This window comes from Sinohyriopsis cumingii, chromosome 14 (assembly GCF_028554795.1).
Source record: "Sinohyriopsis cumingii isolate HCF-2022 chromosome 14, ASM2855479v2, whole genome shotgun sequence".
NCBI lineage: Eukaryota > Metazoa > Mollusca > Bivalvia > Unionida > Unionidae > Sinohyriopsis > Sinohyriopsis cumingii.
The window spans coordinates 51,358,974-51,383,448 of NC_142974.1; the positions used below are offsets into that span (position 1 = coordinate 51,358,974).

Here is a 24,475-nt window from a genome sequence, read left to right on the forward strand (position 1 = left end):
AGGCTTAATTAAGTACATCTAAGGATACTGACACCTGGATGTCAGGTAATACACCTAATTAGTTTCAGTACTGGTATGTGATATGGAAATACAGATTGAACATCTGTATCAGATGCCTGATGAGCAATGTATGGCTAAATGAATGCGAAATAAAGGAAGATAAACCATGTATGGATAAATAAGTGTGAAATAAGAGGACATAACCATGCATAATTCAATGAGTATGAAATAAAGGGAGATGAACCATGCATGGCTAAATGAGCATGAAATAAAGGGAGATCAACCATGTATAGTTAAATGCTTCTGAAATAAAGGGAGATCAACAATGTATGATTAGATCAGCATTAACTAAAGGGATATCAACCATGTATAGTTAATGGAGTATGAAATAAAGTTAGATCAACCATGTATTGTCAAACGTGCATGAAATAAAGGAAGATCAACCATGTACGGTTAAATGAGTATGAAATAAAGGGAGATAAAACACACTTACCTGTTGTTATGTTTAAGTTAGTTATAGTGAAATTGGCATTTGTAAAGGTGTAGCTGCATGCATACAGTTGATTGAAATCACATTCAATGGAAGGTACTGCAAGAAGAAAAAAACATTTTCTGATGTCATTATTAAATGGAAAAGTTATGAATCATTGGAACAATTAGCAATTAAATATTCTCCTTATGATGATAATGTACACAACTGAAAGTAAAACCTGTCTTAATGGACACCTACATAAAATGGACAGACCTTATCTCTTCTTTTAACTTCACATTATATATCTGTGTAAGGAACACTTGTTCACAATGGCAATTCTTCCTAATTTTACTGTCATGTTCTACCCGTAGGAAAAAGAGACTTACTGACAAATGAGAAGCACCTTTTCTTAATTTCTCTGTAGTAGGTATCATGTACAACATATTACAACTGTATAATGATGTACATGTACATCACATGGTTCCTTCTGATTCCATATTCCACTGTATGATGTACCCCATTACACATCTCTCTTGATAACTCAAACATGGATAACTCATGAATCCACTTACAATAATGGGTCAGGCATTAATCCAATGCTTTTTCTTCTAGAAAATACCAAAATAATTGAATACTATTTGTTGAACCTGAAGTAAATTGTGATCAAATCAAGTAAATGAAACTTTGTAATATTGCTTTTTTATCATCCAAAGCATATGAGTTAATATGGAGGTAACATGATTCAAGTATATAATATTAATTGGTGGCAATTATCCAAATAATCTGCAAATCTAATCGATGATAGCAAGAGAAGCAAGCAATAGGAATAATCAGTGCATGTTTCCCAAAATAAGGTTCATTGTGGAGTAGCAAGTTCCAAAGATTGTAGTGAACTTAAAATGCTTGGCACTAAGAGCAGAAATTTTGAAATTACTTGCAATGAAATTGCACATCATCATTTATACAGAAAAGCAAACAATTTCATTAACAAACATATTTTAATGACATTTATCCCCAATATGAATATAAAATGAGCATTAAATGATTTAACAGCCCCCAGCCTTCTCACTGTCGATGCCCACCACACTATATCATATTCATTGCCTTAGGTCTTATGATGTACACTCTATATGCATATCACTTACTGAATCCAATATATCCAACATTAATGATAGCATTGCTAAGTTAGGATGCAGTAAATAAAACTATGGCACACAAAATTGTTAATAATTGTGTCATGACCCAACCAGGTAGATGCACAATGAATTTAGGAAACTCATTAAACCAAGAAACCTGCTTTACAGTTGACCAAAATGTATACCAAACCCACATCTAAGTTTTATATCATGACAAAAGAAATAAAATTGTAGTAAAATACATGAATCAATGTATTTCCACAATCAGCAATTGTCCGATAAAATAAAAAATTCTTCAGAGGAGGAAGCTTGTTAGAGATATCCAGGGAAAGTCTAAGATGAAATCTTTGATTCATGGATTAAAAATAAATGGCACAATAGTAAAGATGATGGGGAGAAAGCTAAAACTATACAAATTCTTCCACGAATAGTCTAGAATAAAAATTGATATGACACAATATTAAACTGCTGATTTAGACATGCTAACCATTTAGCTACAACAGCTGTTGTGCAGTTTCACTACCGCTGAGTGTTATCATATCAGTTACTGAGACTACTGAGGCTGGTTGCTAGGCTGAATACTGGACACACAGAACTAATGGTATGAAAAAATGGGAACCAGCCTGGAAATGGGTGAACATAATATAGAGTATATATGGATTAGGCTGGCCAGGATTGATTAATAATCATTGGATTTCATTCATGTTTTTATATATGTACACATATAAATATTGCATTTATTTTGTGTGATTCAAAACAGTCTACATGACTGGGATTTATTGTAATATGATTGATGGGATGTAGGAGTTTATTAAGTGGAAATATATGAATAACACACTATACAAAGTAAGCTGTTTTTTATTTCACTGAAATCCAGCAAAACCTAATGAAATAATGAATATAAATGTAACCATGTTTTTATTGTCAGTTTCTGTAGTCAGCCTTGTGGATGCTCTAGTACGAATCACGGTACTAATTCAGTTCACACAGTAAACCTATGCAAACACCATTATATTAAAAATGCAATAACTTAAAATTTATGAGTACTCATGATCAAACCTATAATTATCAGTATAAATGAAACCTGGGTGTCAGCTTCTTTGTAGAGGAAAGGATATGAGCTGCAGCATTTTCTGAACCTGCATGCATCTGAAACATGTTTTCAATTCCGCACCTAATTTTAATAATGAGTGTTCCAAACTCAAGATTGTTGAAGGAATGAAATTCCATCAATAAAACAATGTCTCTATTTTTTTTCACTTACAGCTAGGATAAGCTCTCAAAAGATTCTTTTTCCTACAACATAAACTTAGAAATTTCATAATTCAAGGTAATTTTCAGTTATAGATCAATTCATCAACACTCTTTGTGGGGCTATCTGTCACATTAAGTGACATATATTTAGCAAAATTGTCTTTAAACATACTCTCCATACACTGTAAATAACAAAATATGACAAAATATTGATTAATTAAAGTGTTGCTAATACCTACTGGTGGCAATGTTTAAAGATATAAACACAAATAAATCTGGCTTGTCAAGTCAAATTCATGTTTGGCTTTTATCTTTTGATTTGTCTGCATAGCAACAAGTATATCTGGTAAAGGAAGAATCCAGGAAAACACAAGGAGGAACCACCAACCCATGGGAAGTTGGCAAGCTTTCTGACATACTTATGCTAGCCAAGCCTAGACTTTATCCCATGTAGACAGAGGTGAGATGTCAGTGATTTGTAAAGGTGAGAGCCTCAGACCACTTTACCACATAAAACCCCAGTTTTACCTTCAAACTCTGTCAGTGTATAGCCATCTTAACATTATGGTATGATCTCTTGTATTTTAGATGCCAAAAATGTGTCAATTAACTGTCAAAGCAATCCTGTCAAGTATTTCTATAAGAACCTAGTTAAGTCCAAAAAGTGTTTTGGTCTGCAACTTCTAGAAGTATTTGTTATATTCTTACAATAAATTTAAAGGAGACCTGCTTTCAATGATTACAATAATAAGTCTTTTCTATTAAATCAAATAAAGGGGGTGGAATGAAACGGTGAAATGGCACAAAAATCCTACCTCCATTAGAGCAACTGGTCTTGGTCATGAGTGAGATCCAAAGTTTTCAGGTAACATACCGTTCATGAACATTTCACCATGACCATCATGTCAAAGCATTCCAAAATAAACATGAAGTATTTAATTATGTGACACTGATAAAGTTTATGCATAATATTAAAAACAAAAAGGAACATGGTTAACCACTTTAAAGGGATTTATGAGCATACCCTTGTTATAAGAATTGTGGCATACTGAGGGGTTTTAAGGTCAGGGGCAGCTGTAGGTGGAGGCCACATGACTCTTATGTGCCTTATAATAAGGTATTACTTTATTTATATACATACAACAGTGGTAATCTGCTTGATCCTTTCCATCAATGCAGTGCCTACTATGCCCATCACATACATCGGCTTTGAAGATACAGTTGTGTTCACATACAAAGTCACTCTTTGGACATTCTAAGGAAGAAAAAAAATGAGTATTTGTTTAAAAACCTATCATTTCTTCATTTGTTCTGTGAAGGGATGAGCACATAAAGTTGTCTCAAGAGTCATTTCTCAGAATATTTTACTAAATTCTGAAACAAATATTTTTTTTTTTTAAAATTGTCATGCAATTAAAACATGTAGTCATGTCTCTTTTTTAATTACTGAGAATACTTTCCCAAGGAGCATTGCTAGATAAAATAAGTTTGTTAGTAAGCCTATGATAAAATATCGTAACTTCTGTGGAATAGATTTAAGGTCACTTTAAGGTTGACTGAACTCAAAATTAATCTTTTGTACCCAATCAAACATTTGTTTTGAGCACTTGGAATGATTGAACCCTCATGTTCAACTTCACTGTACCTCAAAAAACATTAGTCATAGAACTTGGGAATTACTTTTGTTTGTCTGACTTACAATTAGGGGATTGCTGTTAGTATGTCTGAAATAAAATCAGTGTGTTGCCATGGTTATCAAGTTAACCTTATGATCAGTGAGTTGCAGTGGTTATCAAGTTAGATTTAAAATAAGTGGGGTGCAGTGGTTAGCATGTCTGACTTACAATCAGTGGGTTGCAGTGGTTAGCATGTCTGACTTGAAATCAATGGGTAGATATGGTTAGCATGTCTGACTTGCAATGAATTGGTTCCAGTGGTTAGCATGTCTGACTTACAATCAGTGGTTTACAGTGGTTAACATGTCTGACTTGCAATCAGTGGGTTGTTGTGGTTAGCATGTCTGGCTTGCTACCTAAGGGTTGCTGTGGTTAGCATGTCTGACCTACAATCGGTTACAATGGTTTGCATAAGAAGGTGCTGCTTGAAGGATTGTAGAGACTCCATCTGCCATGGTGCGGCCAATATTCACCTCTGGCCCCTGACTTGCTTTATTATCTTTGCAACTCATCAGAGGAAAAAGTTCTGATCAATGTATTTGTTCAACTGATTGCAATGTCTAGCTGGTTTGTGGTTTATATACCATGTAGCAACTGGTGCAGCCACTCTTTTGGCTATACAGCATAGGCAAATCTGGATGGTGTAGACAAGAATATCCCAATCCAAACATTTGCACCTGGACCAATCAGGTTGAACGATATTATATTTTAATGCTGCCAATATTCAACTGTCATTAGTTAGAAAGATAACAAATATAAATTGTTTTTTATGGGGTGGGGGTAAAGAGGAAGAAGCCAAACAACTCTAATTATTTTTCTGAATAAAAAAGAATTTGTATTCTATTATTGACTTACTTGTGTGATGCTGTCATCATGGCAAAAATGTGGCACTACCTTAATTTAGATCATTTTTGCAAAGTGAATTATGTTAGCGGTGGATCACAACAAATTTAAATCAGTTCTGAAAAGTGAAGTCTGTTATGGGTGGATCATGGCAAATTTAAATCAGTTTTGAAAAGTGAAGTCTGTTAGGGTCAGATCATGGCAAATATAGATCGGTTTTGCAAAGTGAAGTTCATTAGGAATGAATCATGGCAAATTTAAATCAATTTTGCAAAGTAAAGTTCAAAAGGAATAGATCATGGCAAATTTAGATCAGCTTTGCAAAGTGATGTCTGCTAGGGGTGGATCATGGCCAATTTATATCAGTTTTGAAAAGTTAAGTGTGTTAGGGGTGGATAATGGCAAAGTTAGATCAGTTTTGCAAAGAGAAGTCTGTTAGGGGTGAATCTTGGCAAATATGGACCAGTTTTGCAAACTGAAATCCGTTAGGTATGAATCATTGCGAATTTAGATTAGTTTTGCAATGTGAAATCTGGTACGGGTTGATCATGGCAAATTTAGATCAGTTTTGCAAAGTGAAGTCTGTTAAATGTGGATAATGGCAAATACTGATCAGTTTTGAAAAGTGAAGCCCATTTGGGGTGGATCATGACAAATTTAGATCAGTTTTGCAAAATGAAGTCCATTAGGGATGGATCATGGCCAGTTTAGATCAGTTTTGCAAAGTGAAGTCTATTAAGGGTTTGATCGTGGCAAATTTCAATCAGTTTTGAAAAAAGAAGTCTTTATGGGGTGGATCATGGCCAATTTAGATCAATTTTTAAAAGTGAAGTCTGTTATGGGGTGAAGCATGGCTTCTCGAAGTGTTATAAATTCACACAATATGAGGAAGTACCTGCAAATTCCTACAGGTAGTACTTTCTTTCAGTTTTAACTTAATCAGAATGGAAGGTGACCTTCAGCAGGATACCAATCTAATAGACTGGAATCAAAACTGATCTTGACATCAGGATTCCAGTCATTATCTTTTGCAGTGGTAAATATGTCTAACATACAAACAGCTGATTGCAGTTTATTTTCCAGTTAAAATGTGAAAGTTTACAATGGCCAAAATTAATCTTTATGCAACACATAGTTAATGAGATATTAGTGTTAAATGATAGCCATTGGCTGTTTTTTTTCGGATGAAACATTAGTGCTAATGTCTATGACATGACACAATTTTATAAGATTTTAGATGACTCAGATCTGAAAGTTTCCAGCCTGACATAAACATTAAAATGAAATGCTCTATCAAGAAACAGCTGTATTCTCCAACTGAATCTGCTTTGGATTGACTTTGGGGATTTTTTGGCTGTCATACTGTCTGTATATATTATAAATTGATTAATACCAGAAATAATCATTCATCGTAATATTTACTGATATCTTCCAATCTAATTGTTTTATGTCTGCCTGTTTGTATTAATTTATTTTTCTACATATCTACTCATTGGTCCCCATTGTATGTCTGTCTGTCTGATCCAAAGGCATATCCAGATTTAGTTATTTTTTTTAAGTGATTAGATTATGAGCAAAATGGGTAGTTGTTTTTGCCTAACATGATCAATGTTCTCATCTTTCTCTTAAAATACACTATTTCTAATGCTATTCAACTTGGTGATAAATTCCCTCTGGATATGGTTATCAATGCATGTCATACTATTTCTGTGCATATTAAAAGTATTGGGATGGGTATCTGTCATCGGTCTCTTACCTAGCACAGGGCACTCGGAAGAAAATGTCACATTGTGCAGATAAAATACAGCACTTGGAAAACCTGAAGACAACATTATCACTAGGTTATCCGGCCCTGTTATGTTGACAGGTACATTTATCATCCTTGTTTGACCATCCATTATTATTGGGTAAACTCTTTCTCCTATTATTAGACTCATGCCAATGATCAAATCAAACATGTCCTCAGTTGTACTGGTGTAATACAGTGTTAAACAGCCTGGTCCCTTTACACTTGGAGAAATCAATTTTCCTCCCTCTCTTCCTCTTGCAACCAAAGATCCACCTGAATTTAATAATAATAATAATAATAATAATAACAATAATAATAATGATAATACTAATAATAATAATATTAACAACAATAAAACAGAAGCTTATATGAAATGTATGCATGCATAAGATTACCGGTACATCATAAAAATGCTGTCTATATAGGGTCAATTAGAGAGAGAGATGTGTGCCAGAAATAGAGATACAAAACATTAGAGATTGAGACACAAAATGACAGAAAGGAAATTTAAAGAATTTACAGAAGACAAAAATGGAAGGCAAACACAGTGACAGAAAGTAACATATGTAAGATAACAAAAAGCAGAGAAGATCAAGGATTTATTTATATTATTTGAAGTGGTTAGATTATAAGCAAAAGGTGTTGTTGGTTTTGACAAAGATGATTATTTATTTATTTATTAATAATCAAGTCATTTGAAATCTCATGTAAAAGATTCTGATACACAATGTATACAAATCTCCCTAAAAATACAGTGGATATATTACAGTAGTTTTCACTCTGTAATACCCTTGGCACCCAATACAGTAAATCACCATGAGTAGGGGCCAATTAGAGCATTTCTCTCACAATATGACTTGGGGTCCTATTGCAATATTTCTCACATGACAGGATTATTACAGTATTTCTCACATGACAGGATTATTACAGTATTTCTCATATGGTAAAATCATTGGTCCTATTTCAAAAAGAATAAAGCAAAATTTGTATTACTATGATCTGACTCAAACGTTAAAGTGGTTAATAGTTAGTGTTCCAAAAAAATGGTCTGCCTTAGGTTCATAATGATTCAAGTCAAAAATAACAAGAATCAATAAATAGGATTAGGAAATATATGCACATGAAAATCTTTAACCCAAACAAGCTGTTGATGTCACCATTGCCACCAGAAAGGTGACTACTATGTATGACTTCCCAATACTGTGGAACTTGACAGAAATTAAAATAATCAGTATAAATCCTCTATCTCTACTCAGTAGTTCTCACATTAATTCAAAAGGATCATTTCTACTATTCTAATTCTCACATAATTAATTTGGAATATTCCCACTACTTTTCTACTTACATACATGTAACGTACGATGCAATTTTATGCCATGACACTATACTTCAAAAACCAATGGCAGATACCTGATATCATGAAGAATAAAAGTAGTGGGTTGTCTTTAATTTTTGATGCCAATAATCAATTAAATTGTGTTTTTTGATAATCATTTTTATACAAAAGCAAAATATTCGCAAGCTGTTATATGATTCATTTGTCTCCTATTTCCTTGGAAATTATGTCATTAATAATGTCTTAATTATACTGTCAAAATGGTCCCCAAAAATATTTTAACATTGAAAATGAGGCAGGTGTGTAATGCCTTGAAAATGTGATCTATTTAACTACACACGGATAAAAATTTGCCTATCAAAATGTCATTTGACAACATCATAAGGTTTTTGCTTACTTGAAAACATCATGAGGTTTTTGCTTACTTGACATCATGAGGTTTTTGCTTACTTGACAACAGCATGAGGTTTTTGCTTACTTGTGCTGACAATGTATTTGACAGCATCATGAGGTTTTGCTTACTTGACAACATCATGAGGTTTTTGCTTACTTGACATCATGAGGTTTTTGCTTACTTGTGCTGACAATGTATTTGACAACATCATGAGGTTTTTGCTTATGTGCTGACAATGTATTTGACAAAAAGTCAGCCACAGAGATTAAAAAACATAAAGACAAAAAAATGGATTGTTCTAATTACCTGAAATGTAACCAGTCATCCACATTTGAATACATTTATGCATTTTAAAATCAGTTTGTCTATCTCAGCAGTTTTTCCTTAAGCTTTTGTCACAAATGTCTAATTCCAAAATGTTATAAAACTTAAAAAATAACAATGTAAAACCCAACAACCTAATCAGGTTATGAATACAAACATGCCTACCAAATTTCTTTTGTCTAACTTCCCTACTTGTGATAACATGATATTTGTCACAAATGTGTAAAGTTTGATTCAAAACTAGATTTACATTTGTTAGTGATGCATTCTCCACACTTCAAACTTCTAATTCAATGACATAAATTTGGAAACAAGTTTGAAAACTTGCTGTAGTGAGATGAAAATCAAGTTAGGTAAATATCTACTAACACATACAAACAAGAAGACCAAATTTCATATGTCTACCTGAAATTGTTTTCCTTTATTAACTGTACTGTTTTTGTCAAACACAAATTGGATTGCAAAATGCAATGTCAACAATATTTTAAAAATGCTAAAATAGCCAGAACTCAATTAAGAATTGTTAACATCTGAATATAAATAAGTCTACCAAATTAGATTTGTTCATATCATGAGTGTTATTAAATTTTTCAAGGCAAAAACAGATTTTGTTACAAAAAGAACAATATTCCAAAAGTTAAAAATGCATAAAAAATGAAAAAATTTACACAATGGCTTGAAAATTTAATTAGGAGGTCATCAGCATTTATATAAACATGAAAAGCATTATTTGTCTACCTCAATGTTTTTGGAGGGAAAAATGTCTAATGATAACAATGTTTTTAATTAGAGTCCAAACAAATTCAAAAATAAATTAAAAAAGAGAAGAAAAAAAATGAATAAAAATATTATGTAATGGTCATAAAGCTTAGCATGTAATTTGCGTATGGATACGAATATGTCCAATATATTTAATTTGGCAGATTGATGAATGAATGGAAGGGATCAAAGGTCAGGCTTATCAACAGGACCAAACCAAACTGAAGCCACTCTAAGCAGTGGTTGTCAAAACAATAATCAAAAATAAACTGATAGGGATTAAAAGATTAAGAGACTTAATTTACCAGTTTGGTTGATTTTCCAATCATATTCTGCAAGATAACCACACATACCATCTTCAAATGTGCAATTTATACTGGCATCTGAAAAATAATATTGAAAACGTTGATACATAGAAAAAGGTTTACCTCTCAAATAACCAGTACCAGCTAAGGTAATTATCCCTCTAATAACTACTTGATAAGCATTGACAGTAAAGGTAATTATCTCTCTAATAACTCTCTGACAAGCATTAACAATAAAGGTAATTATCTCTCTAATAACTCCTTGATAATTGTTGACAGTAAAGGTAATTATCTCTCTAATAACTCCTTGATAAGTACCGACAGTAAAGGTAATTATCTCTCTAATAACTTCTTGATAAGCATTGACAGTAAAGGTAATTATCTCTCTAATAACTCCTTCATAAGCACTGACAGTAAAGGTAATTATCTAATAACTAATTGATAAGCATTGACAATAAAAGCAATTATCTCTCTAATAACTCCTTGATAAGCACTAACAGTAAAGGTAGTTATCTCTCTAATAACTTCCTGACAAGCATTGACAATAAAGTTAATATCTCTATCTATCCAATAACCATTCACAGTATAGGTATTTTCTCTCTAACCAATAACTACTAACAGTAGAGGTAATTATGGCTCTAACAACACCCTTATAGTCACTAGAGGTAGTGGTAATGCTCTTGAGTGATGGTAATCAACCCACTAACAATGTTTCCTAATGAATCTCAGAATCAATTTTTTATGTCAATCATTTTACAGAGTCTCCATACAAATATGAATATGCTATACTTTGTTTTATATATATATATATATATAGATAGATGATACAGTTGGCATCTAAGGAAGTCATGTGAAATGCAGCCATGCCACACAAATGCACTCCATGACACCATAGATAACCTCATTATGCTGATGATGTCATCAACATCTGTATATTTCTTGTAATTCTTTTTAGGATTGATATGTGTGATCAATGACACAAGTGTCCAAACATGTATGATCAAGACTCTGAGTAATGCCTTGCTTTATTTTCCCTATCCCCATTACATAGAAACTAGTGAATGTCTTGGCCTATAACCATAAATACGCTTCCTTGGCACTGACATTGACCCTGTGTTTCACCTAAACCTTAGGGTCTTGAGACTGAGATTTTCAAACCTTTACCATGTAAGTACTCGCTTGTCATAAAAATACACATGCAACTATCATTGACCCTGGGGTCCATCAATACCCATAGCGACTTAGGATATGGGTCAAAACTTAGTGAGATGAATCTGGATGTTCATATTTCTATGTAATTCAGCGATGAATCCAGTTATCATGAGACTATACAATTAGGTGTTTTTTTCAAAGTGCATCACTGTTACAAATGTTAATAGCTGATGCATGTTTAAAGCATACAAACAATAATGAAGCCATGACAAAAGCTAACATATATCATTATGGATTATACAATGTGAGATTATTACTGTCACCAGTCTATTTCATGCATCATAAATCCATTTAAATTCCATCTATAAACTATTATAATTCCATTTATAACTCTTATAGCATTAAAGTTCAATGGAAAACACCTTTAAGACACGTTGATTTTTCAAGTTTAAATTCATACGCATCATTTCAAATCCAATGAAGGACTAATGAAAATGCAACTGAAAGCCTATTTTAAATCCATTTTTCTAATTTCCTTTCATGTTCAAATTATTATTCTGCATTTTCCTAAGATTTCACAGGTGTTTTAACAAACTTTTAATTATCTGAAATCTTAAGGACCAAAATAATAACACGTGCAACAAATATAAAGACAAAGAACAATAGAGAATACAAAAATACTCCAATAGCCTCAAATTGGGTCATCTATGTATGTATATAAACATGCCTACAAATTTTCACTTGTCTACCTGAAAACTATGTACAATCTCTTGAAATGCACACAGACAGACAGACAGAAGTACAATCATATCCTCCCTCTGCTATAATTACATAAAAACAGTACTGTACTCCAAACTGCATCAAGTCCAAGATATGTTTTCCATACTGAAGATATATACTTACCAGGACATTTCTGTAAGGATAGGCTGATGTCGTCAATAGCAATATCTCCATATGGACCGTCTCCTCTCTCAGCCACAAATGACACAGATCTTATTGCTGACTCCTCGTCTGAACAGTCATTTTTCAATTCTATACAACCAGGAATCCAGGCGTTTAAGTCAAATGAGGGCAAAACCATATCAATATGTCTCCTTGTTTCTCTCACATGCAGAACTGGTGTTGACTTGCCATAAATGTGGTAGAAGAATCGGAGGGAACAGAACTTGCCGATAAGAAAATCCTTTAGCGTTAATGTTGTTGTGTCTCCAGGACTGCCATCAGAGGCATCAACATACATGTAATGCCCTTGACCTTTAATCAGATACAAAGTGAGGGTACATTATAGACATGAACATAGCAGGTAGTGCATAGCTTTGGTACCAGTAGCTTTCTGATTCTATGGAACAAAATTTGTCTCTAAGGTTTTACTCTACAAACTAAAATATTTGATTTGTTTTCATAAACAAAGTAGACCACCTGACTGCAGACAGAAATGTCTAGGCGCAAGCCATGTATGATTCTGATGCAGAAAGAAAAGTCTACATATAAATTATTCAAACGATGTATATTCCCACTGCAGACAGACAGACAGATCTATATACAAATCATGCACATGTTCACCACAGTGCTGTGAGACTAGTCTACCTACAAGCCTTTACAACTCTAATGAAATAATAAAGGTCTACATAAAAAGTATTGTAACAGATTGGGGGGGTATGGGCTAACTTGTGTAAACATAATAATAAATTGCAAGAATGCTCAAAGTCAGGACCTTTTTATTTTTGACTATGAAATTGTGATAAGATGCTTAGTACAAGGAATATGACTAAAACATGAATGTATGTGTTTGATTACGTGTAACGTATGCAATACACAAATGTTATAATATGCTGGCCTTCATAACCTTAACATAATCATTCAGTGAGAAATGGACGACCCACGGAGTATTTTGAAAGTTAACCCTAAATTCTTAGTGTGGCGGGAGATAGCTGCTTATTTATGTGGCACCATATTACTTTTACATTAAGCTTGACTCAATAGCAGTGAATTGAATTTGTCTGAATTGAATTGATTCCTATTGTTGTACTATACATAATTCCAGTCTAGTTTTGAGAATAAAGAAATTAAAATTTGTAGACTTGTCTTATTTTTATAAGTATCTGTGAGCTTTTTAACGCCATCCAATAAAGTTGTAATTATAACTACCTCAATGATGGAGAGATGTTGATTAAAGCGCTGATGTTGACAGCTATCTGCCGAATATCAAATTTCACTCCTATTTATACTCTTTGGAAAGTAGTCATGTGATGTAAACATAACCAATCGTTGCTTGTCCGGTACGCCGAACAGGTCTGGTGGTGCTGAACAGATACTCTATAACCAGTGACACAAACTGAGGGTTAATATACAATTTAACTATCATCACTTGTCCGTTCACACTCTGTCATTAGCAAATATATAAACATTACGTATTTTGTCATGTCCGTCAAACGTCAACGTACCTGAAATCGTAACCAAGACAGTTAAGCTTGGGTGAAGAGTACACAACTACCAATGAACGCTGATAACATTGAAAATATATTGACCAGCATAAAAACAAAGAATACACCATTAAATATTCAAAACATACTTATTCTAGTATAAAAGAAGGCCAGCATTTACAATCAACATGTGAAATTTAATAAAAAATGTGCACTTGACAAATTTACTGTGTGGAACCGGTCATGTGATCTAGTGTCGTCCATCTTGCCTGCAGACGTATTTTCGTGATGTCAGCTGTTGGAGTCATACAGCTTAGTGCTATTCAAATGATGAGTTGACATGGGAATTTAAGGGTGATAAACATATTTCTTGGTGTGAAAAATTCATATGAAATAAGATTCCAGATGATTTTGTGAGTATTTAACGATGTGCGAGGTTGAATTTCATGACGCATGTTACCACATGACCGGCAATCACAGTTGACATACACATAAATGGTTTAATACATATATCAAGGTAAGTCGCGATCTATACGCTTCTGATACATTACAGTGTTTAACTTCATTCTTTCAGCAGTTTATATGTTCATTGACATGAACAACATGTTAAATTTATGACACAAAAAATACCCACCCACCCCTTCTCATCCATCCTATTACAGCTTAGAGCCCCAGGTCTATTACAGTATGTACATCTCCAGTGCAGAGAGAAACAGCTACTTACAAACCCAATGCAGATACATAAGTCTACATACAAACCACACAAAAACCTATTACAAAGAGAAAAGTCTACACAGAAAAGGTTCAAAAACTTACAAAATCAAGGTAATGAGAGTACTGATGCTTTGCAGGGTTAAGTGTGTGTGTGATTTGGATTTTTAACAATTTTTCAGTCATATCAGTATGATTTCTGCAGTGTGGCATTTTATAATGTCTAGCATTGGGGCATCATGCTGCAGACATGTAGCATGATGTCCTACCCAGTCACATTATCCTGACACCAGGCCGACCAGTCCTAAAACTAACTTCTTAATGATGAATGCCTAACAAGGCAGCTGTTAGTATCATTTATTTTAATAAGTCTTTGGTATGACTCAGCCAGGGATTGAACCCACAACCTCCCACATCCGAGGTGAATGCTCTAACTACTAGGCCACTGGAGCAGTTTTGCAGGGTTGAAGTAATACTAATAACATCAGGACATAACTCTATAGACAATTTTTTCAAAGTCCCTTTTTATATTGTACGTATTCTTGATATATTTCAAAGTTTTCTTTTTATATCTTACTAGGGAAATAATATTTAACATTTGAAACATTATTTGAGAGATTAGTGTCATTTCTTTGCAAGCATTTACTGCTAGAATCAATATCTAATGTCACACATAATCATGTACTTAGTTTCTTCTCATGACATAAACTTTGTTACTAATTTTAGTAGGACTAAATTTAGTAAAACAAACTATATATGTTAACATAATATTGGATCTTAGGCTGTAAGTATAGAGGAACTGAAATCCCTTAAAACCAAAAATAGAAATAATTTCTGGCACTGCAAATTAATCAGGTCATCGACATATGCTTACAAATATTTCAGAATATTTAATTTGTCTAAAATCAAGTATTTTTGTGTAAACATGCATCCTAACAAAGATTTTTATACAAAGGCCAAAAAGTTGGAAAATTAGAAATAAATCTCAAAACTGAATTTACAGAAAAACATTGTGTAAAATCAGCTAAAACTAAATATAAAATTTTATTTATCAAGCAGGTTTTGCACATTCTTTTCTTCATAAAATAAAGTCAAAATACTCAACACGGATGGCACATTCTACACCTACAGCTGCATATTTAATATCATCTAAAGTTATAATAGAAAAGACATTTATCTTGTTTTTAGTCAGTGACCTTAGCCTTTCAGCTTTTTAATTCCAAATCATGTGACTTGTTTCTTACATTAGATGAAAGTTATCACCAAAGTTTGGCTCACATCTGTAATTTAGAAGTAATGTTATTGAGCAGAAAATATTTTCTTTCAGTCAAAGTGATCCTGACCCTGACCTTTGACCCAATTTCAAGTCTTCTTTGTTATCTAAGAACAAGTCATCAATGACATTTGGTAAGAGGCTGATTATCCTTTTCAACTTCAATATGCTTTCATTTACTGGATAACAATTCCAGAAAAGCTCTGATGTACTGACCATGCATGCATTCAGCATGAAACACACTGGCAGATTGAAGCATACTAGTTACTCTGTACAGTTCAGTCTAGTTCCTGTACAGTTCAGCCTAGTTCCTGTACAGTTCAGCCTAGTTCCTGTACAGTTCAGTCTAGTTCCTGTACAGTTTAGCCTAGTTCCTTGACAAAGCTTCTCTGAATATATACTAAAAGCTGAATTTAGTACAAATACTTACAAGCCACTATCCATACCATACTTTTATATCACTTTCTATTATTCCTTGAGTCCATAATTTACGTGTCATTTCATTGGACTTAGGGTCCAGTTATAAGGGCTGGCAGGTCTGAAAATGGTTGCTTACATCAGAAATATTTTACAGTTCTGCTGATTGCATATATTATACAAATAAAAGTTTGATTTTAATTATTTTACATCTACATATATTATAGCACACAAGCATCATTTGTCCAATAACTGAAACACCTTTATGTCAGGATGTCATCTGCAGAACTTGGTCTGGAATGTACTGTAATGATTGCTGTTCAAAGTTTCTTATATGTTCTAGATTTTTAATAGCATAGATATACGATGTCAGACTGTCATAATTTTTGTAAGTTTAAAAGGACCAAGGATGCTTACTGTCAAATCAAATCAAGCTAAGTTGAGCAGTTTCTGTGAAGAAACTCTTTACATGCTTATACTTTTAGGAAAAGTAGCCATATTTCATGGTGGAATGGCTTACTGAACTAAACTTAAAAGCCATCCATGCCAGGGTCTTTTCAGTTTTAATTAAAATATGTTGAGCAGTTTTAGAGAATTCACTGAATAGTTTTCCAGCCTTTAGAAATAGTCACCATATTTGAAAGCAGATTGGTGTCATTTTGTACAAATGTGGAAGCCCTTTTTGTCAAATTTGGACAAATTCAGTTTTGGAGACCCCATTGGCAGCTATGCTTGATGACAGATGAGCAACATTTCTACAAATTTGAAAGATATTAAGGCCATGGTGGTTGCAATTAAATTTGATTAGCTCTGTTCATCTGTTTTTGAGACCAAATCATTTAACGATGTTTCTATATTTAGTCATGGTGCTTGTGCTTGATGGTTAATTGGTGAACATTTGCAAGTGCCTGTAGGGCAATTATGCCATGATGCTTATCACCAAATTTGGTTGAACTGATCCCTCAGTTTGGAAAAGTTAAAAACAGCAATTGTTTAGAGACAACATGAACATTATGGTGGCCTAAGTGGTTATATCATATGGCTTGGATGTGGGAGGTTGCAGGTTAGAACCCCAACTGAGTCATGCCAATGACATAAAAATGGTACTTACAACTGCTTCGCTTGGCACTCAGCATTATGAAGTTATTTTAGGACTGTTCTGCCTAGCATCAGGATAATGTGACTGGACGGAACATGATGCTATAGATGTGTCGCAAGATACCCCAGTGCTTTACATCACTATAAACTGTCACACTGCAGACATCACAGCCATATGACTATAAATCTAAATCACGCACCACACACACAGAGACGACACATCATGGAAGAGGAGACATACCAAAAGCCACTTTTTACAACTGCTTTAGCTAAAAGCTGATTGACATGTTACATACACATTAATATCGCAACAGCCAATGGCTTTTCTGGATCAAGTCCATAAAGTGTAGTTGTGCAATCAATACATTCAATACACCATCACAGCCAATGACTGCATTAATTTCTACAAAGTTGTAAAACCTCTCTGAAACAAATTTCAATTTCAAATATTGAATGCAACAAAATAAAATAAAGTATTAAAATGAATATGAATACTAAAATTCCACATTTCATATTCACAAACATCCATGATCGTAGATTCCTCAGCAACTAATATTTACTAATACTGATTAACCTAACAGTAAAATCTTTGTCATCTAATCACTCACGGAACAGGAATAATCATCGTGTTTTATTATATATATGAATAAGAGTTGTTAGATGTTATTTCTATTTCAATAAATCAGAAAAAATAGGCATTTCGAGTAAAAATGTTTTCTGCATATGAACATATCAGTTTAGGGAAGTTAAACAACATTCACCAACCCGTCATATTCTCATGTGTGAAACTCCTATACATTTCCTTCATCAAAAATGTGTGGTCGAAATCTGGCCCTGTTCGGTTTGTCCAGGTGGATCCACTGTGGTGCACCCACTTGTACACTGGCTGATCACATCTTGGGGTGACTGATGATGTAACATTACGACTGCACAGAGCATGCTCTTCCTCAAAAGTACAATTGTGTACATCAAGTGTGTCTGGAAAATAAATTGATCATAAAGTGATTGCACTTATTAATTTCACAGTGTCATATCATTAACGGTATGTTACACTGTAACATACTGGTAATATTTAGAAACAATAAAGTAAAGATATCAAAGATAGCAAAAATGTACTTTGTTGTGGGATAAATATTATCTCACAATTTCACATAATATCTATCAACAATAAATTAAAGATAACAAAGTATAATAAATGCTTTTCATCATCTCATAGAAAGTCTGCCACCCTGTAGAATAATATCTAACAAAAATAAATTGTAGATATCAAAGTTTTAAAAAATGTATTTTGTCATGTGATAAATATATGTCACAATGTTACATAATATCAAGCAACAATAAAGTCAAGATACCAAAGTGTACAAAATTTATTTTGGTATTAGATCATGAAGAGCAATCTATTGATACAATCCACCATTCACTGCAGAAAGGTAATAACATATTAGTCTTTGTTTTCATCTGTACTAAACACTTGGACATATATCTTGGCAAACACATTGAAAACACAATGAAACCTGAGCCCTGGGATACCTGCTCACTTAAAACAGTGAAGGCTGTAATAGTGGACACCTACAGGTCATGGGTTCAAACAGATCAGGAGAACTGAAATTCAATGACTTTTTAAAGACAAATTTTTAGTTTTCAGGGGCTTCTACATGGTATCAATTGTTCTATTTCCTGTTGCTTATTTAAATACAAGGAACAAACCAAAAACAATAAGAAAATACATTAACCAGCTTCTTGAAATGAGGTGCTTATTTCTCAAAGACTTTCAGTAACCTTTAATGACCAGGCAAAACATGCCTTTATGAGGGTAAACCTGCTCACAGAAAACACAGCAAGACCTGTATTAGGGGACACCTACCTGGTTATCATGGTCAAAAAGGACAACATTAAGAAACCCTGGTAAGGTCAGATGACCTTGAAATGTTTAAAATTGTAACTTTTTGAAACACTGAAACCTTTACATACCTAAATGTCCATGAAATCCAAAGTCATTTCAAAGTGTTAACTTGGTGTGGATTTTCTGATATTAACCTTTCTTGAATAGATAAATATCTGTCCACAAGTAGGGACTGTTACATGGAAAACTATAAAATAATAAAATACCCTGTCAATAATTACCCATCAATTTATAGTAATATATGAATTTCTACAAGATCATGGACTCCTCATAAAAAAAAAAAGTTTCAAAAAAAGTGTGTAGACGAGTATATTTCTAAGGGTAACACAATTACTGACATCATATCAGTTTTCCATTACAGAAAGTATGTGAGGCCAAATGTATGGCAGGTTGTAATTTGGTAAAGATTTCCAAAGATCTTGTAAATGTGTGTGTGCTTATATTGACTTCATTATTTCCTTTCTCAGTGCTATTAAAGCAATTAGACTGCATATACATGTACTAACATTCACTTTACCATTTTCTTTCACATTACTTTATCACATTGTTTTCAAAGGACTATTGTTATTTTACCATTTTCTTTCACAGGACTGTTATAAGCTTATCAGATTCTTTCACAGGACTGTTATTACTTTATCATATTCTTTCACAGAACTGTTACTAGTTTACCAGTTTACCAGATTCTTTCACAGGACTGTTACTGTAGTGTGACCCAACTATAGTGTGCTCCGTTATAACACAAATTTGGATATAAAGCAGTCACCACGTTGCTCCCAAAATTTCATATACATGTATTTTTCTTGTACAAAAAAAATTCTTTCTTAAAAGGACGAAAAAAACGTAAAACCTTTATTATCATCTTGGGGAAGAGATCGCATATGAATAATACAAGACGATCACGGCGTGGCTCCTGAAATTTTATATGTATTTTTCTTGTACATGAAAAAGTAGTTTTTCTTCTTAAAAGTACGAAAAATAACGCATAAAAAGTTTATTCTGGGATCGCATAGGTCTTCGCCAATGTCACAAATTTGGATTGTTTTTCCTTATTGGCGGCAAAACATACCATGTGGCTTTTTTTTTATTGGCGACGTTTAAACTTTTATATACAACCATTGGTTTGGAGTGCAGAAATTCAGAGGCCACATGAAAGGAAGCCACAAACTGGATATAAAATGCACTGAAATTTATCTATTGTTACATAAACAAATTCTTTGTCCATATTGGCAAACCATCTAAACAGTGCATTGTTATATCATAATCCGCTTATTATGCCATCTAGCATGAGTTCTGTATGTTGTGAAATATCCGCCTTTTTGTTATTGACATTTCTGGTAACAGAGATCAACCAGATGAGGTATTATCCTGTAATCTATATTTCATCGGATTTTCGGCCGCTCGCTATTAATTTATTTACAAAGACTGACATTTGGATGTGGATGGTAAGTAAAATTCCTCTTTTCACTCAGAATTAAATCCTTCAGAACACTCACATTTTCTGTTATAATCCCTGTCATCAAACCTGAACACCTGCGTCTCTATTGTCCATTGACCCTTTGTTAATTTTCAGATGCATGTGTGGAAGGCAGCATCACGCTGCTACCACAAATGTAAAAAAAATAATTTAAAAAAAATAAATAAATAAAAACTACATCGTACTTATTGGTTTATTCAATAGGCATGGAGGGATTGAGAGTAACTAGAATAGTCCAAATGATGGCCAATTCCTTTTTAAAAATGTACCCAGATAAAATTATAAGTTTGCTGAAATTTCAAAGGAAACAGATTACCTCTGAAGCACCGATTGTTATGAAAATGTACACAGCAAATGGGAAAAAAATCGGTCTCAGTCATGCAATACAATTATTTGATGTTGCCGCCGCAATAAGAAATGGGCATTTGTTTGGTTCTCCAAAGCTGTCCTTTAGCGGTGACTTCAATAACACATGCACCCGTCATCAAAGAAAGCAGACTACAATCTTTCAATAAAAACAAAGAACTTTTCACCAAAGGAAGTCAGTACCAAACTTAAGTAAAAGTGATGGAATCTGATGGATTTTTGCATTTTCCAACGTGACTGTAACACATTAACTGTGCCATGAAAGTTTTCTTTTTTGGGAAAATGTTTATGCTTATGAACGCTTCCAACGGCAGCTTAAAACGCAAACTAACTTTTACCGACTTGGCACGTACTGAAAAGTAAATGTACTTCGTCATTCACTACATGACTGTGCTATATTTTTCCACTGAATTCAGACCAATATGACCTGTGACAAAATTACTGAATATTTTAAAGCTGTGTGTGTGCATATTTTGGATGGAATCACTTGTATTGTGGATTCAATGTATATGATGAGGTTCGTGGGTGAGTACACAGTGTTGATACTATTCATGCTATACATTAGACATGTACATATAAACAGTATTTATGTATATGTACCAATTTGTGGTTCTCTAAATAAAGTAAACTATTATATATCTCTTCTGTTTTCACTACAGGTGTATTTCTCATTTAATATGCATCAATTTAAGATGGTAACTGTGCCAATGAAGCACGTATTTCACTGCCCGCATTTATTACCTACACCCCCTCCCCGCAATTTTTTTTGGGTACATGCATAATTTTCTTCAGTTAACTGACCTGGTTGCTTATAACACAGCTCAGTCTATAATGCGGTCAGGTTCTATGGCTCCCAACTACTGTGTTATAGCGGGGTCACACTGTACTTGATCAGATTCTTTCGCAGAACTGTTATAATTATTATTAAAGCTGTATAAGATTGTTAAATATTAGTCAATATGAGACAGAAATTGCAAGCACATCTTTTAAGTCCCAATTCTTCCCCCATGATATACCTAGGCAAAAAGTGACATCATAATGTAATCTTAAGTTCATGTAATTCTTCCACCTCCATATAGAGGAAAAGGAAATAAAGCATGTAAGTTGTGGTCCATTGACAGTCCTTAAATTTATCTATTCATTTCATCTCCTTATAAATGATCTGAATGTAATGGACACATCTTTGTGGATCCTTCATTATCCTTATGTTTATCCATTTATTTCAACTCTGTAAAAAGATCTCAATAAAACTAGAGAATTGTGTTGTGCCTCGACTGTCCTTAAGTTGACCTATTTACTGTCTTTAAGGATTATAATGCACTAACTGGAAAATTACAGCAATACTTTCAAACAAAAATTGTAATACTACATTTTGCACTACAGACAGTTAACGCATGCTAATTACATACCACATTTTTCACTACAGACTGTTAGCATATGCTAATTATATGCTACATTTTGCACTACAGTTAACACATGCTAACTAGATACCACATTTTGCACTACAGACAGTTAATGCATGCTAATTACATACCACATTTTTCACTACAGACTGTTAGCATATGCTAATTATATGCTACATTTTGCACTACAGTTAACACATGCTAACTAGATACCACATTTTGCACTACAGACAGTTAACACATACTTATTATATACCAAATTTTGCACTACAGACTGTTAGCAGATGCAGTTTAGTTGATAGCATATCCCTTTTTGGATTTTGGCATAGCACTTCACACATCAGTGTTAATCTTTGCATGTGATATGTCACACTAATAGTTTCAAAATAATATTAAATGAATTTCAGTTAATAATTAGTGACCAGAGGAGGAAGTGATTTAATTTGCAAGATTCTTGCTATGGTGACCATACTGGCTTTAAAAGGGGCACATTCTATTTAAGAACCAACTCAAATGCAAGATGAAATTATGTGCAAAGTGATAAAAACTGTTAGCAGACAAGGGATGCTAAATACACAACACAGTAACTAACAAGCATCAGTGAATATATGCATATAATCAATCTATTTCATTGAATAATTACCAAACAACACCTTACATGTCAATATACCTGGGACAAAGCTAAAAGAAAGTCAAATTCACTTTTTTCTCTGGTCTCTCAGCTCATAATAAAGTATGCAATGTTTTATCACACTGTGTTCTCAACTATAAATAAAGTCTAGATACAATGTTTTATCACATTGTGTTCTCAACTATAAATAAAGTCTAGATACAATGTTTTATCACATTGTGTTCTCAACTATAAATAAAGTCTAGATACAATGTTTTATCACATTGTGTTCTCAACTATAAATAAAGTCTAGATACAATGTTTTATCACATTGTGTTCTCAACTATAAATAAAGTCTAGATACAATGTTTTATCACATTGTGTTCTCAACTATAAATAAAGTCTAGATACAATGTTTTATCACATTGTGTTCTCAACTATAAAAAAAGTCTAGATACAATGTTTTATCACATTGTGTTCTCAACTATAAATAAAGCCTAGATACAATGTTTTATCACATTGTGTTCTCAACTATAAATAAAGTCTAGATACAATGTTTTATCACATTGTGTTCTCAACTATAAATAAAGTCTAGATACAATGTTTTATCACATTGTGTTCTCAACTATAAATAAAGTCTAGATACAATGTTTTATCACATTGTGTTCTCAACTATAAATAAAGTCTAGATACAATGTTTTATCACACTGTGTTCTCAACTATAAATAAAGTCTAGATACAATGTTTTATCACACTGTGTTCTCAACTATAAATAAAGTCTAGATACAATGTTTTATCACACTGTGTTCTCAACTATAAATAAAGTCTAGATACAATGTTTTATCACATTGTGTTCTCAACTATAAATAAAGTCTAGATACAATGTTTAATCACAAGGTATACATATTATATGCCAAACTGACACATCTCCATTGAGTAAATCGGACTGTTGGCTATAATGCAATAAACAGAATTTCATATTCATGTCTAGTAGAATCTAGTGATTCAATAAATCTGTTAGGGGTTTTTAATAGTCTGCATTTTTTTAATGTTTTTTTTTTCAGTAGCTTTCATATACACCTTGTTATTCTTCTAAAAGATATATCACCATAACTGGAGAAGTCAACTGCAGCCATGTACTCATAGCTCAAATTTAAACATCATGGTCATATGTCATTTAAACCAAAACAAATGTCATAGATCAGTGGTTCCCAACCTTATAGGGTAGGAGGACCACTTCTTAATCTAGAAAAATTGCACTGACTCCCACATGTACTTTTAATCCCTGTTAATTGAGGATTTGATTTGTGGACTTGACAGACCCCTTGGTCTTGTCAGACCACTTGGAATTACCCTG

The 24,475-nt window shown here is 33.2% G+C and overlaps 1 protein-coding gene and 1 long non-coding RNA gene across 2 annotated transcripts in view; both read right to left on the reverse strand.

Annotated features, from left to right (window-relative positions):
- Positions 1 to 490: 490 nt before the first annotated feature.
- On the reverse strand, positions 491 to 7,423 carry LOC149783788 (uncharacterized). Its single transcript, XR_016414070.1, has 3 exons — positions 7,138 to 7,423; positions 4,004 to 4,117; positions 491 to 589 (listed from the first exon to the last, which is right to left on the reverse strand). It is a non-coding gene; the product is annotated as an uncharacterized LOC149783788 (long non-coding RNA).
- Positions 7,424 to 9,052: 1,629 nt separating this feature from the next.
- LOC149783789 (uncharacterized) overlaps positions 9,053 to 24,475 on the reverse strand; it is a 38,490-nt gene continuing 23,067 nt past the window's right edge. Inside the window, exons 10-12 of the mRNA XM_089932913.1 lie at positions 18,128 to 18,340; positions 12,344 to 12,694; positions 9,053 to 9,129 (exon numbers count right to left, since the gene is read on the reverse strand). Coding sequence (XP_089789039.1) covers positions 9,053 to 9,129; positions 12,344 to 12,694; positions 18,128 to 18,340 — 641 coding nt within the window. The remainder of the gene's footprint in view (positions 9,130 to 12,343; positions 12,695 to 18,127; positions 18,341 to 24,475) is intronic.